The 15,045-nt window shown below is 49.6% G+C and overlaps 1 protein-coding gene across 2 annotated transcripts in view; it reads right to left on the bottom strand.

Moving 5' to 3' along the window:
* Positions 1 to 278: 278 nt before the first annotated feature.
* The window catches only part of GALNT2 (polypeptide N-acetylgalactosaminyltransferase 2), a 199,660-nt gene continuing 184,893 nt past the window's right edge, over positions 279 to 15,045 (bottom strand). For both annotated transcript variants that reach the window (XM_046653229.1, XM_046653230.1), the window contains exons 14-16: positions 13,557 to 13,683; positions 7,445 to 7,564; positions 279 to 3,013 (exon numbers count right to left, since the gene is read on the bottom strand). In XM_046653229.1, the coding sequence (XP_046509185.1) occupies positions 2,858 to 3,013; positions 7,445 to 7,564; positions 13,557 to 13,683 (403 nt within the window). In that variant the 3' untranslated portion in view covers positions 279 to 2,857. The remainder of the gene's footprint in view (positions 3,014 to 7,444; positions 7,565 to 13,556; positions 13,684 to 15,045) is intronic.

The raw sequence follows: 15,045 nt of genomic DNA, 5'->3' as shown, positions 1-15,045 counted from the left end.
ATCTCACAGGAGACAGCGAGAAGGCAATGGGAATGTATTTAAGGGCTTGGCTAGGTGCCTGGGACATCATACACACTCCACCAATGATAACGCTTATTATTACAAATAAGACTAAACACTGAAAGGGACAACAGTAAAAGGTGAATGTGTTTTAAAAATGTGATAAGAAATGGTAATTTAGCAGGGCCCCGAAGAAGACAGACCATAATCACAGCCTCACACACCACTCACATCTGTCCTACAAAGACCAGAAATGACGGCCGCCGCCACCAGAGCAGTTATCTATAAAGGATCTTCTCTTTATTTAAGTTAATTTCAAGAATGGTTTCCATCTATAAAATGGACAAAGTACAAGCTCTGTACAGCAGTTCTTTTTAAAAATCAACTGGAAAAAAAAATTACCAAACTATATCTTGAATTTGCAAAACATACTCACAGATACCATCATTTTAGCTTTTATGAAGACATAAGAAAGACCACCACAGAGAAGACAACTCACTTGGCCACACTCTGCTCAAAGGGCTCGTAGGAAAGAGTCTTTACCTGTAAAAATGGGAGCAGGAGGGTGGGACAGTCCTGATGACTGAAAATAATGCAGCCACAGTAAGTCACTTTGGCACACTGTGTCATGTAAACATAGGTCACCTCCAGGGAGCCCTGTGACACCCAAGACGCCCACTACCCAAGGCCACCGCCCACCAGCTCAGGGACAGGGAGCTGCCCCCAAGGGACTGGGTGGACCTGTCCCGATGGTACAAAGGTTGGTAAGACTTCTGGGTTGGGTAGCGGTGTGTGGGCCAAGGATTCGTCAAGAACCTGATTAAAATTTGTTTTACATCGAAGCAAAATTTGTTTTCCGTCAATGGGATTTTTTTGCTAACAGCAGTAGTAGTTCACAGGTGACAGGGTCTGATGACAGACCGCAGGTGCTCAGGCTGAGGGCACCAGCACAGCGCCTGGCTCCTGCTCGCCTGTATCCTACGGCCTGGCACAGGTACCTAAGACTATCCCAAGAGCCCACCTGCAGTCAGGATCAGCCTCTGAAGATGAAGTGTGCTGAGTTAATCCAGCCATGGCCTCCCCGCCCCCTGAAAATACATCTGGCTGCTCTGGCCAGGGGGCAAAAAAAGAGAAGACACAGGACAGGCCCCGAGCCGCGCCTCCAGGCCGAAGCCCATTGTCCTAAAGCAAACACAGGTGGGGCTTCTGCAGTGGAGGAAGAAAGACCAACAATGTTCCCTTTCCTAGAAGAAAGAGGCAGGAAAGAGAGCGGCAGTTAGCAGAGTGTCAACCTAGCAGAATCTTCCAGGGCCACTTCTCACTCTGTGCCCTCCCAGCCCCTCCCAAAGGGGCCTGAGGATGTGCAGTTATGATGCAGCTCCCACGACATGGCAGCTCGTGGGCTGCCTGCTGTGGCCAGCCTGACTGACACTGGGCACGTGTGTGGGAGGGGTGGGTGAGAGGGGGTGAGTGGACAAGGAAGGAGGGTGGTGATCAGGACAATGTCTGTCATTGCATGTGGGGACACTGAAAACGCAAGGAGGGCTCTGCAGAGACATTCCTGGGCACTGAAGCAGATGCCCTAACACTTCTTCCTCTTATTATTTTTAGTTCATAAATGTCTTGTGGTTTATCCTGACATCTGCTTCCTAACCCACAAGGCTCCTGTTTCTTGCCCCAAATCCTCAGTGTCACTGGACAGGTGGTGTTTGGTTTCCCCCTTTCCTAATTCTTGACCCAAAGCCCCTGGGGCAGTCACCTCGGCCTGGGAGGGACAGGGTGGGCAGGCCAGATTCCAGGGCCCAGGTGACCCTGACAGTACTGCCAGCACACTAGGACACTCAGGATTACCCAATGCTAGCCTGTGACAGCTTCCTACGTCATTGGGTGTTTTTTTCTAAGAGAAAAAAATGTTTAAAAGACCCAAAGCAATACTTGTCAAAATAAGTAACCCATCCAGGTTTACAAGGACCAAGGACATGAAAAGTGGATTCCAACACACAGCAGTGACTTCCCAGCTGAAGTTGAACAGAGATGCTTGGGCCCAAGGCCTGCAGTCCAGGGCCAGCTATGGGAGGGTCCCCACCGGCCACAGCAGCACCACCTCACTGATAAGGCTCCAGGGGGCAGAGGAGGCTACTTTCTCCCTCTGGGAGAGGCTGGCCCCAGAGGGCTCCAGGGCTGCCTCCTCACAGCCACGACCTGCTTTGTGGAGAATTTACAAGATGCGGATGACCTACAGAAACCATAGGGAACTGACCGGACATTCTTTCTTTATATATATTTATATTTAGTGTCCCACCATAGAAAAGTTCATATTCAAATATAGGAAGTACGTCATGTGGAAGACGGGTCTGTGCTAGGAAGATGGTTGGGAGCGGAGGAGCAGGGACAGGGATACGACGTAAACCTGCAAAGTGACACGAGTTGGTGTTGGGGAAACCACACAGGATTCCGATGGGATCAAAAACGGAGATTTCAAAAGAGTTCTCCAGGCTGTGATGCAGCAACTACATCCCTCCTCTTTCCCTCCCCCGAACCTGTACGTGTTCGGCACTTCTCTGCCCTCCATGCTGTCACTGGGGGGTTACTGGCCGAAGCTGGGAGGGAAGAGGGGCGGCGGTGGCCTCGGGAAGGGGGCCTGGCTGCACCTGTGAGAGGAGGAGGGTAGTCATCTTCCTCGCTGCCTCTGTCCGCCAAGTCCCCGTGCCTTGCAGAAGTTCTCCGACTTTCAGACCATGATGGAATACTGAGGTATATAGTTTCGCGGAAAGTTTAAGAAACATAATCAAGAACGTGATCATCAAACTCGGCCCACTGGCATAGGAGACAGGATGGCATGGGCCTCCAGCCTCTCCTACTGCTGCAGGTTGAGCGAGAACTTCCACTGCTGAGACAGGGCGGGGCTGCACACCTCCACGCTCAGGCCCCCGTTCTTGGCTGTGCGGCTGTCCAGGCACAGATTGCTGCCCACGTGCCGCAGCTTCGAATTGCCCTCAATCTGTTCCCATTTCTGCAAGAGACAGGAGAATGCCTTATAATAGGAGCCCAAAGAAAACGGTATAGAACAGATCCATTTTCAGGGTCTTCTAGCTGCATTAAAAAGAAACAAACAATTTTCTTCTTGGTGATCATAAAGGATGGTAAATAGCAACAGCCCCGAGATAAGTCATCAGTACAAGGGCCCAGGAAAGAAACCTGTGTGCTCTGCCTTAGCCTGCAACTCCAAACCTCCTCTCTGGGCCCTGCTCGATAACGCCTTGCCTGCCCCATTCCCTTCCCTTCTTGGGGTGGCCCTCATCCAAGCCCCAGTGCACTTGCCTCTCCTCACACATTCACACAAAGACTTGATGTAGGGAATTCGCTGTAGGGAGTTTGCGTTCCTTCACAAGAAGGCCTGATCTGATGATATTTCACCCCAAGAATGGAGCCACAGGAAGCTGAGCCAGCTCAAAGAGGGCCCCCGTCCTGCCTGGGGCTGTTGGAAGGCAGCCCTGCATGGAGGCCCTGGTCTGGGCACCTCAACACTTCCACTTAGGGCCTCACATGCAGCTGAATCAGATGAATGGTGTCAGGTCAAATGAGAGGGAAAGAGATGTTTGGGTGCATAGAACATCATGTTGAAGAACCTATTTCTATATTGTCTATCTTCTCCACCAGGGTGTGAGCAACTTGTCTCAGCTATCCTCGAGGCCCCCAGTGCTCTGCACGGTAGAAATCAAGCAATATTTGCTGAGTTCTGAACGTGCCATTTGTAAAGTACAGAGTATAACATCTTCCTCTTAGAGTATGCACACATCCCCCCACTAAAACCAAACTAACCAACCAGCCAGACTCGACCAGCCAACCAACCCACCCACCTCCAAGCTGCCCAGTCAGAAAACAAAGCCCACAACCCAGCATGAAGGGAATCAGAGGGCCTCTCACCCTGTTGTTTATCCCTGTGTAAAAATCTCTAATGTCTGTTTTCTTTTTCTTTAAAGTAACACATAACACGCTTTTTCTCCCAAAAGCTATCTCTTTATTAGTCAGTGATTCTCATTAATTTTTTACACTGTGTGCACTAAAGCTCCTTTCCCTAAGTTTTTTTTTTTTTTTAAGATTTTATTTTTCCTTTCTCTCCCCAAAGCCCCCTGGTACATAGTTGTATATTTTTAGTTGTGGGTCCTTCTAGTTGTGGCATGTGGGATGCCGCCTCAGCATGGCTTGATGAGCAGTGCCACGTCCACGCCCAGGAATGGAACCGGCAAAACCCTGGGCCGCCAAAGGGGAACGTGCGAACTTAACCACTTGGCCATGGGGGCGGCCCCACTAAGTATTTTTGCAAATGCTCTCATATTGTGGACTTAAATTTTCTTACTCTTGCCTCCCTTTGAAATCCCCCTGACTCTGCAAATGCACACATAACACGAACACACAGATGTGCCTGGAAACTAAATATTCCAACTGGCAAGACAGTGTAGCTTCAAGATAAAATTAGCTAAGGAGCCTCTTCTCAAAGGGCAGATGAAGGAGACAGCGAAGGAGGCAGAGCAAGGCAGGCAGAGGCCCAGAGCCTTGGGACCTGACCTTCTACACAAGGACCGCTGGCTGCAGGATGTTCTCAGAAGGTCCCTAGGATACTGATTCACGCCAGCTGGCTAAACTGGATCTTTCGACGACAGAGACCCCTGCCATCAGATGAGCACTGGGGAGGCTATTGCTACCTGCCCATCATCTCTTCCTTTGTTTCTGGCTCCCTCTTTGCTGTCAGTCATTCCTCATGCTGTTTTCCTCCACTGTCATGTAAAGTGTGCATGCCCTGCCAACATCCATGTGTCACCCTGAGTGGCCAGGAATCAGCTTGACAAAGAATGTGGAATGAATGGAATCTGATTCCGTTCTCTGGAGGGGCTCTGCCTGTCAAGTGTCAAAGGCATTGGCTAAATGGAGGGCCTTAAAAAAAAATAACCAAACCCTGGCTCTGTCTCTGGAAGGCAGCTTGGCCCATTTGTCTGAGAGGACTGTGGTGGGGCAGACATGTTTCTGAGACATCAAGGCGCTCCTGAAAGAGTCCCCATATGTCTCTCACGGGCTAAGTCTCGGGGTTAGCAGTCTGATAGCTCTTCACTTATATCTGCCACGCATCCAGAAAAGCTCACTGTTTGCAGGCCTTTTTCCATCTCATGACATGAGCCTTTCTGGGATGTCATTATGGTTCCTAAGAACTGAGGTCGCAGGAGCACCTATCAACTTTTAAAATAAAGCAAGCTCTTCCTAAAGTTAACTCCTCCAGAGATTAAATGCCTAGTTGTTTCTTAGAAAGGTGTGGAGACCAGCTAAAGCCATCACTTTGTCACTCCTTTACGCCTCCACAGACATCCCCACCCCACTACACCCCGGGGGGAATGCCTCTTGAGCTGAGCAGGGACCACCGGATACTGGGCTCATCCGATGCCTGACTTGCAGAATTCCAGGTGGTCTGGGTCCAAGGGATGGTGGCCTCCCTTGTTTAACAGTCACTCTTCCTCACTGGGGTATTACAGTCATGAAATTGCACCATCAACACAGAAGAGCATCTGGAGTCAGCTGGCAGTGAGCAGAGACCTGCAGAGGAGGCACCCACTGCCACACCAGGCTGGGTTCCACAGAGAGAAGGAGGAGGGCACCCAGCATGGGGCTGGGGATGGCCAGATGAAAGACGGCCCTTTACAGCATTTCCCTGACAACTGGGATCTAAGCAAGGGACCTGGTCTTGGCCTTGGTCCTCCCAAGTGACACTGTAGAGGAGGCAATGACTCTCTGGGCTTCAGCTTCCCCTTGTGAAATTATTGTTGGACTGGAAGCCCACTTAGGCTCCTGGCTCCAGTGGGCTCTGTGCCTCAGTTTCCCTATACCCACCTATCTCCTAAGGAGGGACTGTAAGAAGATAAGTCAGTGCTCCATGTGCTGGCACATGGGAAGATCCTTTTGTGGTTGCATTTCTGTCTGACACTAGCCATTACCACACGGCTCAAGAAAGGGTATGCCTTGGAGCTGCCACCAGAGAGTATGTCAGAGAGAACCAGCTTCAAATGTAAAAATATATTAAATATACTCAGAGCTATTTGGAAAAAGTAATATATACACGAGAGAGAGAGAGTTTCTGTGTGTGTGTATAAGGTCTCATCCATTTGATAATCAGTTAGAGTTTTTGTAAATTTAAAAAGGAAAAATATTTAATGAATCAACAAAAACATGTAATTTTTCTTTAAAATATCCAGTTTGGGGAAGAGAATGAGAATATAATCAGAAATAAGCAACATCAGACCTGTGACTTGAGGAAAAAAGGCTTCTCTGCAGGTCCTCTTCTCAGGACTGAGGTCTGTCCTCACACTGAGATGAGTGATGAGAACACCTCCCTTCACTGATGGTATTGGAGACCTCATTTTCTTTTCTAGTCCTTATTTGTAGGTCAGTGTTTCACTAACTTCTCATGCATAAAGTCATAAACTTTTGCTTTTTTAAACAAAGCTTTAAATCAGAAATTTCACTCCTTCAGGCTGGCATCTTTCCGAGTGGACCCCAGGGGAACATGTGAACCTGGGCCACATTCTCAGTGTGGTGTGACTGGCCACCTGCTGGGCCCGCCCTGTGCTTTCGGTTCTACAGAGGAGCTGTGGGCCGCAGGACACTGCTTGATTGCTGTCCCTCCCTGCTCCTGGGCCTGAGGGCTGTGCCTCCACACACAGGAGGTCTGATGGGGCAGAAAGTGATGGGGTTCTGGCCATAATGCCCAGCACTAAGACACACGCACCAGCCACCAGCCTCCCGTCTCTTGGAGCTCACTGGCATCACCAGACACTCTCAGGGCCCACGTCCAAGAATCTGTGCGTTATGGCGGCGACAAAGAGGCTTCTGAAGAAGGGACCACCAGCACTGCTCACATGCCATGGTGAGGAGGCAATGACCTGTAGGTGTTGGGAGCCCCTACGATGCTGCCCAATCCAGAAAAGGTCCCCACAAATATTTGTGGGAGCTGAACATACAAGCACAAAATATGGCCTTTTCAGTCTAGTTCGAGAGTAAGGCCTAGACATGAGCAGATCGATCAAGAGGTTATGGAAAGATGTAACTAACCCAGGACAGATGAGCCCACGGCAGAAGCAGCCCACAGGAGACAGGCGAGAGAAGGAAAGCTGCCCAGAGCCGAGCGCTGGTGGGACAGACCAGCCTTAGCAGCACTCATGCACCACACCTCTCACAAACATCGTTGTCTCACATCTGTCCCAACAGGGAATTCCCTGAATGCCCACTACATGCTTGGAACTCTACAATATGTTGGGGACAATGAGGAGACCAAGAGCCTTAGTCCAACAGGCAGCTGAACATCACTCAGACAGCACTGCAAATAAATGTGGAAGGACACACCGCAATCAATGCCGAGGACGGCGATGCACAGGCCTCAGGGGCTTGAGAACCGTACCTGTCTGCTGTCGTTTTCCCGGCAGCCCTGCAGCTTTATGAGTGAGCCAGGCGCCCGGTCCACCACAGTCAGGCACAAGTCCATGTGCTTCACCGACTTCTCCTTCGTCAAGGCCCATTCCTGGAACACACACCGCAGGTCAGAGGCATGCCAGATACACAGCTGTGGCTGCTTGCCTAAGCCCAAATCCACAACTGGCAGTGTCGGGAGAGCCTCACAACTGAGCACTGCGCTGACTGACTGATGTGCAAAAGTGCTTTGAGATTCGCAGTAACTAAGATCAACAGTATTAACTATTTTAGCCCCAAATGTAAATTCGAATGCCACGCCCACTTTTCTGTCATTAACTGTGAGCTGTAAACACTACAGCTCAAGCTTGTTACCCACCAGGTGGACAGTTCAGGGTCAGTTTTCCACCCACATTATTTTGGAATGACTGCCCCCGTGCAGGTGTGGTTTGGAAACAGCATTTATGAATGTGAATTGTAATGTGAGAAAATTACTAATTACAGATGGCATATTTAAGCAAAATATATAGTGTGTAGCCTCTGTATTGAACATTAAGTTGACCTATTGATGCTCATGAAGTTCTGTGAGATCCCTAGGAATGGGTCTACTTATTCATACACACACAGCACACAGCTAACACTGACTGGGGCCTGATCTATGCAAGCACTATTTTAAGCCCTTTATACAGCAGCCCCATGAGGCTATATTATTCCCATTTAGCAGATGAGAAAACAGAACCAGACAGTGTTGAAATAACTTGCCCATGATCTTAAAAAGTACACACACACACGCCTCCCCCCGCCTAAGGGCTGAGACAGGGCTGAGAGCACAACCATTTATTCTGAATAGTAAACATGACGATTGGAAAGGGCAGGAAGCCAGAGAAGGGAGAAGGGAGAAGGTAGATGAGGTGACCACAGGCAGAAGGGGAGGCTGGGCACCTGCTCTGGGTAGGAGATGAAGCTCTGACCTTCACTCAAGGACTTGACCCTTTCAAAGGGATAAGTGCCCAAGTGAGCCCTCAGGACCCAGAAGCAGCAAGGTTTCTTGCAACTCAGAATCCCACAGGGGCACCCTACCCACCTCTGCCCCATGCCCCTTTCTGCAACATGCACAGGAAAGCTGCTGCAACTCATCTGTCCACCCATCCATCTGTCCGTCCATCCACCCAGTGACTGCCCAGTGCGCCCTGCAATGACTCAGGTGCTCTCACAGGGCTGGGCACAGGCAGCAAGCAGACGGGGAAGGCCCTGCCCTCAAGGAGCTTGCTCTCCAGGGGAGAACGGATGACATACCAACAGATGTATTATGTATTATGTAACCTGAGGCACTATTAAGTGCTGTGGAGAAATTGTTTTTCTTTTTTTTGTTTTCAGGGGACAGAGATTGGGGCAGACTGAGTAAGGGAAGGAATAAACAATCTGAAGAAGCCTCACTGTTCAGTACTTAAATCACCTTGGAACAGTCTGTTACTCGGGTGTAAAACCTAAAGGTTACACGCCCAGCCCTACCTGGCCACTGGCGAGTGCAGCTCTGGAAGGCCAGGGCACAGGGGACTGGTAAAGCCCCTGCAGCCTGTTTGCAGCTGTGTTCTCTCCTATGGCAGAGTCAGACCTGGGCTGGCCCCCTCACTTCTCTTGCCTTCAATTTTCTCACCTTTAATTAGTGTTTCTCAAAGTGTATGCCATGAAAAATTCTACAAAAAGTTAGTTCCAGGTCAAATAAATGTGGGAAACACTAAATTTGGGCCGTGTTTCTCTCTTGCAAATTCACAAATAGTCTATTAAAGGCACTGAAAAGTCCGAGAGTATTGGAACCTGCTTGGCCTCAGCAAAGCCCAAATTTAGGAGCATGGAGCCCTGACCCCACCTGTCCCCATCAGTGGCTCTTGGCACTGAGCTCTGCAGAGTGTTCTCTAGGAACAGCCCCACACTGGCCCCTGAGTGTCGAGTCCAACCTTACATGATGGTGCTGTTCTAGTGGGTACTTCCAAAGCACGAACAGACCCTCAATGTCACCCGGAAGTCAGGATGGCACTCAGGACAAGGAAGCTGCAGGAGGGAGCAAACCCACTCCGCCTTTGATTAATGACACAAAGACACCCCATGCACGGGCAAGAGTAGAGGGGAGTAACACCTCTGTATGAAGAGGGGGTTTAGATTGTTCTTGGAAGCAACTGTTGAAAGATGTTGGAAGTTGGCTGATGCCCAGTTAAAGCTCATGTCTGAATGTTTCTAGAACCTTCTTGCTATTGTGTGTTTAATTATTTTAAAGCAGACTTTACAGTGAATTCCAGAAAAACCAATTCAGTTATGCAAACAAGAGCTAGTTGCCACTTTGTTCTTCTGTTGCATTTCAATGATCTGAATTTGTAAAATAAAGTTCATAATTATTTAAGAAATGCTTTTTTGAGCTGCTACTCTTAAAAAGCACAGCCACTGATTTCCCCATTTCCGGTGTGTCTGCTGAGGCTCAGCCAGAAACCAGATAACAAACCTCACTCTTCCAGAGCACAGGGCCCTATTTTCAGTTAGGATATGTTACTTACCCTCTCATTTCTCATCCATGTGGCACACTATTCAAAAAAGTGGCCCTTTCCATCAGTTTGGACAGACTTACTCACGGCAGGTTTACGAGGCGGAGCATCTGCTGCAGCAGCCTGAACCCTGGCATTCTGTCTCCTCCACGACCGCACTCCCTAGTACGGCGGTCACGAGCCACACATGGCTATTTAAATTAATTAAAGTTAAATAAAATGAAACTTCACATCCTCAGTCACACTAGCCACATTTTGGGTGCTCGTAGCCACATGTGGCTGGTGGCTACTGTACTGGATGGTTCTGATCTAGAACATTCTCACCATTACAGAAAGCACTATTGGACAGTGCTGATCTAGAAAGGTGATCTCTGGGCCTCAAGCTGGTCCACGGAGAAAGGTGTCCCCAGGTATGCAGATGAAAGTATACCACGTCCTTGTACACCCTCACTTTTACCTGCTGTGTCCTCTCCTGCTAGAAAACCCTCGCCACTCAGCTGCTCATTTAGAATCACCCACTTTGGGAGCTTTCAAAAACCCTGATGCTCTCTGACCGCAAACAAATTAAATCTGGCTTTCTGGGCACTTGACCCAGCCACAGCATTTTTTAAAAGCCCTTGAGTCTACCGCAGCGTGTAGCCAGTGGAGGAGGACCTCGAGCCCCTGGACAAGCAGGGCTGTGTCTCTCGTCTGTGATGCTGAGGGCCCAGCACAGCAGGCACTCAGCAAGTTTGCTGAAAAGGAAGGAGAAGCCCCTGTGTGAGAAGAGTAATGGTCTCACGATAGCGAAAACGAAAAGGAGGAGAACAAGAGAGGGGGTGAAGCGCTCTGCACGTACAATCCTGTCTGCTCTTCACGACAGCCCTGAGCTGCACACTGGAGTGTGCAGACACGGAGCTGAGGCTGTCTGGGCATGGTCTAGGCTGGGCCACGACACAGCACTGTTACCTCTGTACACAGCTGGGAGCAGCCCCCTCTGGGTGGCCTCCTACACTGTCCCAATCTACTTCCTCCCCAAAAGGGCATCCTGAGAGAAGCTCCCCACCAATGAGCTCCAGTGCCTATGAATATGTTGACTATAATTTATTGTCCAAACCAAGGTCCCCTTGAGACTAAAGGGGAGGCTGTTAAAAATTACATGGGGGCCACAGGAGTAACTGGCAATGTGCTGGGCAGGCCAGGATGTACCATGTCAGCCTACCTATGGGCTTGCAGAGAGCAGTGCTCAGGGGCTCAGAGACCAAGTTCTGGGCAGGATCTGGGGAGCAAGAGCCACAGCCACTTGCCCTCCTCCTGAGGGGAAGGTGGGGGTGACCACACAGGCAGTGGTAGCCTGCTGCCCAGCTGCCACGGGCTTTTATTACTAGCTGTGAGGTAAAAGGTGCAGTCCGTTCCCTGAGGCCATGCTGAGCCAAGAACAGAGCCCAGGGCAGCCTGAAGCTGGCTGCCTGAGCCGCAATGATGGCATGGGGCGGGTCCTTTCGGAAGAGTCAGCACACCTGCTTATTTTAAATGTTCTATAGAGGAAGACCTCTCCTTCCCAGGAGATCTGCTGAAATATAAAGGGCTGACCCCTCTAACCTTCCCTGAATCATCAGAACATTGCAAATGTGACAGAGGCAACCCCCAGTAATTAAAAGGGGGAGGTGAGACCAACCTGGAGTAATAAAACACCTGAGAGTAGAGATGGTGAGTAACTCAGGTTAGCACCTGTTTTGTGATAGACACACCACAGGGAAGCGGCACCTACCCCCATAAGATTCTCCAAATTTATGAATTAACGCTGTGTTACCAAACCCCGAAGCATTGCATTTCTGATGTAGATTAAACTGAGCTTCTGGAGAATTAGATCCATCTAATTCTGAAGTGTTCTTCTTCACAAGGCTTCACTCTTCCGAGGATGAAATTTTAGTATTTTCAGTAAGGTTATGGACGAAAACAGATAAAAATGATCTTTCCCTGTACTTACTGCTTTCCCACCTCACAGTGAAGCCCCAAACTGTGCAGAAAAACATCTTCATGCTTAGTCTAGAAGGAACAGTCTCTGTATGGCTTTTTGCTGTCAACCCTGTACCAGAACAAGAATGATAACAACACCCCTCAGCCTTGCATCGCTGCCTGTGACATGAGAGCCCAAGTATGTCACGCAGACCGCCTGGTTTCCCAGCAGTTAAAACCACATTTAATCTCAGTGCCTCAGACCAAAGGGTTGACAAGGACACAGAAACATTGCTGGCAGGAGTAGCACCTTCCCTTCCTCCTTTCTGGAGCCCACAAACACTGCCTGCCTCTCCAATCCCTCTGCTCTTCCCTCCTAGACACTCTCTCCCTCATCCCTCTGACGGGTTCCTCCTCCCAAGCCTGCATCTACTATCTGGAGGGCCTGGGACAAGAGTACAAATGGGGGCCCACATACCGTAGGTTTAAATACTAAAAATTCATAAATCAAGCTGCACCCAGAGGCTGGATGTGTGCTCACCCAAAGCATCCTCGAGAGATAAAGGATGTCCTCTAAGGACAGAGGAGAGACCCTGGGAGCCTGGCTGCGGCGTGCACGTGCCAGGCCAGCCCTGGACAGCGGCCTGAAGCTGGAAGGGGACTGCCTTCCCTCCCTTGTACCTCACTTGTCTAATTTAGGATGTCCAGGCCATTCCAATCAAGTACAAAAACGACAGCACTGAGTGGAGAACAGAGGCAGAGTACCTGGGGACTGCCATCAGCCTCGACACTCCTTGAGGATTTGGGACAGCCAACTTCACACAAAAGCAGGCAGCCTCTTTTAAAAAGAGTCCTATTCAAATAAGGTTCTGGGATTAATACATCCAGGATATACCGAGTTAAACTGCCTTTTCCTTTAACTGCAGGCCCTCTGAGACTCAGGCACATTTTCAAGGAGATAAGAGTACAGCACTGCCCGATGTTTTTGTGTATGAGGCCCACATTTTACCAATACCTATTATTATCTCGTGGGAAAACCGCCTTCTGGAACCCACAGGCCACAGTTAGGCCTATCAGGGCTTCACTTACCTCTCTCCTTTCAGTGATGACAGAAAGTGGTGGGTTTTTATGCCTCTAGGAAAAGGTTGTGCGTGTGTCAAACTCAAGCAAGTAATTATTAATAGTTTATATATCTAAGCTATTATTATCTAATACGCAGGGAACAACAATGACTTAGCAGTAGCTGCAGTGACTGGGATTAAACACCTGTGAAGAAGGGCACACAGGTAGGTGTTCACAAGCACATTCAGGGACCAGGCGCAGACACAGGACAAGTACTTCGGGGATGAGCCCACACCACAGGGAGGACAGAGGGGGCAGGAAGATGATAAGGACAAAAGACTAAGGCCTGCAGCCCTGCAACCGTGCCTTGACAAAGGACGTCGATGCCTGAGGCTGATAACAGGCTCCACACATCAGTCAAGATCTGGGTCGTCCCATTTGATCCTGAGGCTGGTAGGAGGGTGACCAGCAGGAGCCAGGCCTTCCTCACAGACATCTCGGATCACAGAGGAAGGCGGCAGCAGGACTCTGGGCCTCCAGGTGCTCAAGTTCACCCCATGCACATACCTGGTTCCCCCCAGCATTGTGGCACTCATAAACTCCAACAACACCGTCAGCAAAGTGTCCCAGAGTGTCCAGGCAGTTGGTTCCCTGCTGCAAGGCCCCAAAAGCTATATCCTGATGGTCGGGAACCCTGGAAAACAACATGAGAATCGTCTGTCTAACTGCGTGGCACCAAGAGCTCCCTTGGCCCTGCCCTTGGCTCAGTGACTTCATCTGAGGCAGCAGGGACAATGAGAAGAGGGCCTCCACAGGCAGGGCTGTGGCACTGAGATAGCATTTCTCCGAGTTTCTGGATTTCTAACCAGAATTGAAGATTTTAAGTTGGACAAGTATTCTTTCTATTCCCTATCAGGGAAACTGCTTTGGAAAGGAAAAGCTCCTATTATCTTCAATGTCAGTCTGTTGAAAGTCATTTAGGAAAGCAATTAATGTGGTCAGATCCTGTTGCCCGGAACTTTCCAGTAGACTTAGTATTTGAGCTTTACCTTATAGACGGGAGAACCTTGGTGGATGAGTTGGGGAGCCTGATACAAACAAAGGAAGAGAGCACAGGTAGGGCAACATGCTTTAGGACCAGAGCCAAATTTGACCCTGCCTTTGCCACGTGCCAGCTGTGGGATCTTTCAGACACACTCTCTCTCTAAACCTCAGTGCCCTCTTCCACATGGTACCTCCTAAACAGGTCTGCTGCAAGTATCACATAAAACATTTCATTTTAAGCATTCAGCCCAGAGCCTGGCCCACAGGAAGCACTCAGTAAATGGCAGCAATGATTACTGACATAAACAGTTGGTGTCTCCCTGGCCCTCGTGGACGGGGAAGCAGATTTACCCACTGGTGTGGCCTGAATGCTTCAGATGTGGTCTGAAGGGGCACAGGGCCAATGTCACCCAAAATCATGGGTGACCCCAGGGTGCAACTACCCACCAAGCCAAGATGAAGCAAAGGGCACCATTATGGGGCTATGAAGTGCTGTGAGGCCCCTGATCAGCCAGGTGGAGACGGTGACCAGGGGCTTCCTACTGGTGACCACCACTGTTCTCAATCTCCAGAGAACGCCATCCTCACAGAGGGGACTAAGGGAGAACATTCTGCTCTTCCCTCCTCCTCCTGGGGAGTAGGGGGGCATGGTGTCTCTTATTACTTTAAAAGCAGAGGAAATAGTTCCAAAGAGCAACATAAGTGAACAGCAGTGATGAGGCGAGGCCGGATTACCTAACTCAAACAAGTCTCCCTAACAAGGGCTCTGAAGGAGCCATGAGCGCAAAAGATAACAGTGGGGATTCCCGCATTCTGAGTTACAGATATGTGACTCGCTGTAAAATGCTCTAGAAATACTCAGAATAAGGAAGGTGCCATATTAAGGCAGAACCCGTTTGGCAATCCCTTTAAGAAGATGAAGCTCAGATGGACCCTGAAGGCCTGCAGACCTACAGGTCCTCTGATGAGGGCATCAGGGCTCCCTGAGGACACAGAGCTGCATTAATTTAAG

The sequence above is a fragment of the Equus quagga genome, chromosome 2 (assembly GCF_021613505.1).
Source record: "Equus quagga isolate Etosha38 chromosome 2, UCLA_HA_Equagga_1.0, whole genome shotgun sequence".
In the NCBI taxonomy this organism is placed as follows: Eukaryota; Metazoa; Chordata; class Mammalia; order Perissodactyla; family Equidae; genus Equus; species Equus quagga.
Note: the sequence above shows the minus strand (reverse complement) of the source record. Positions and strands in the feature narration are given on the sequence as shown.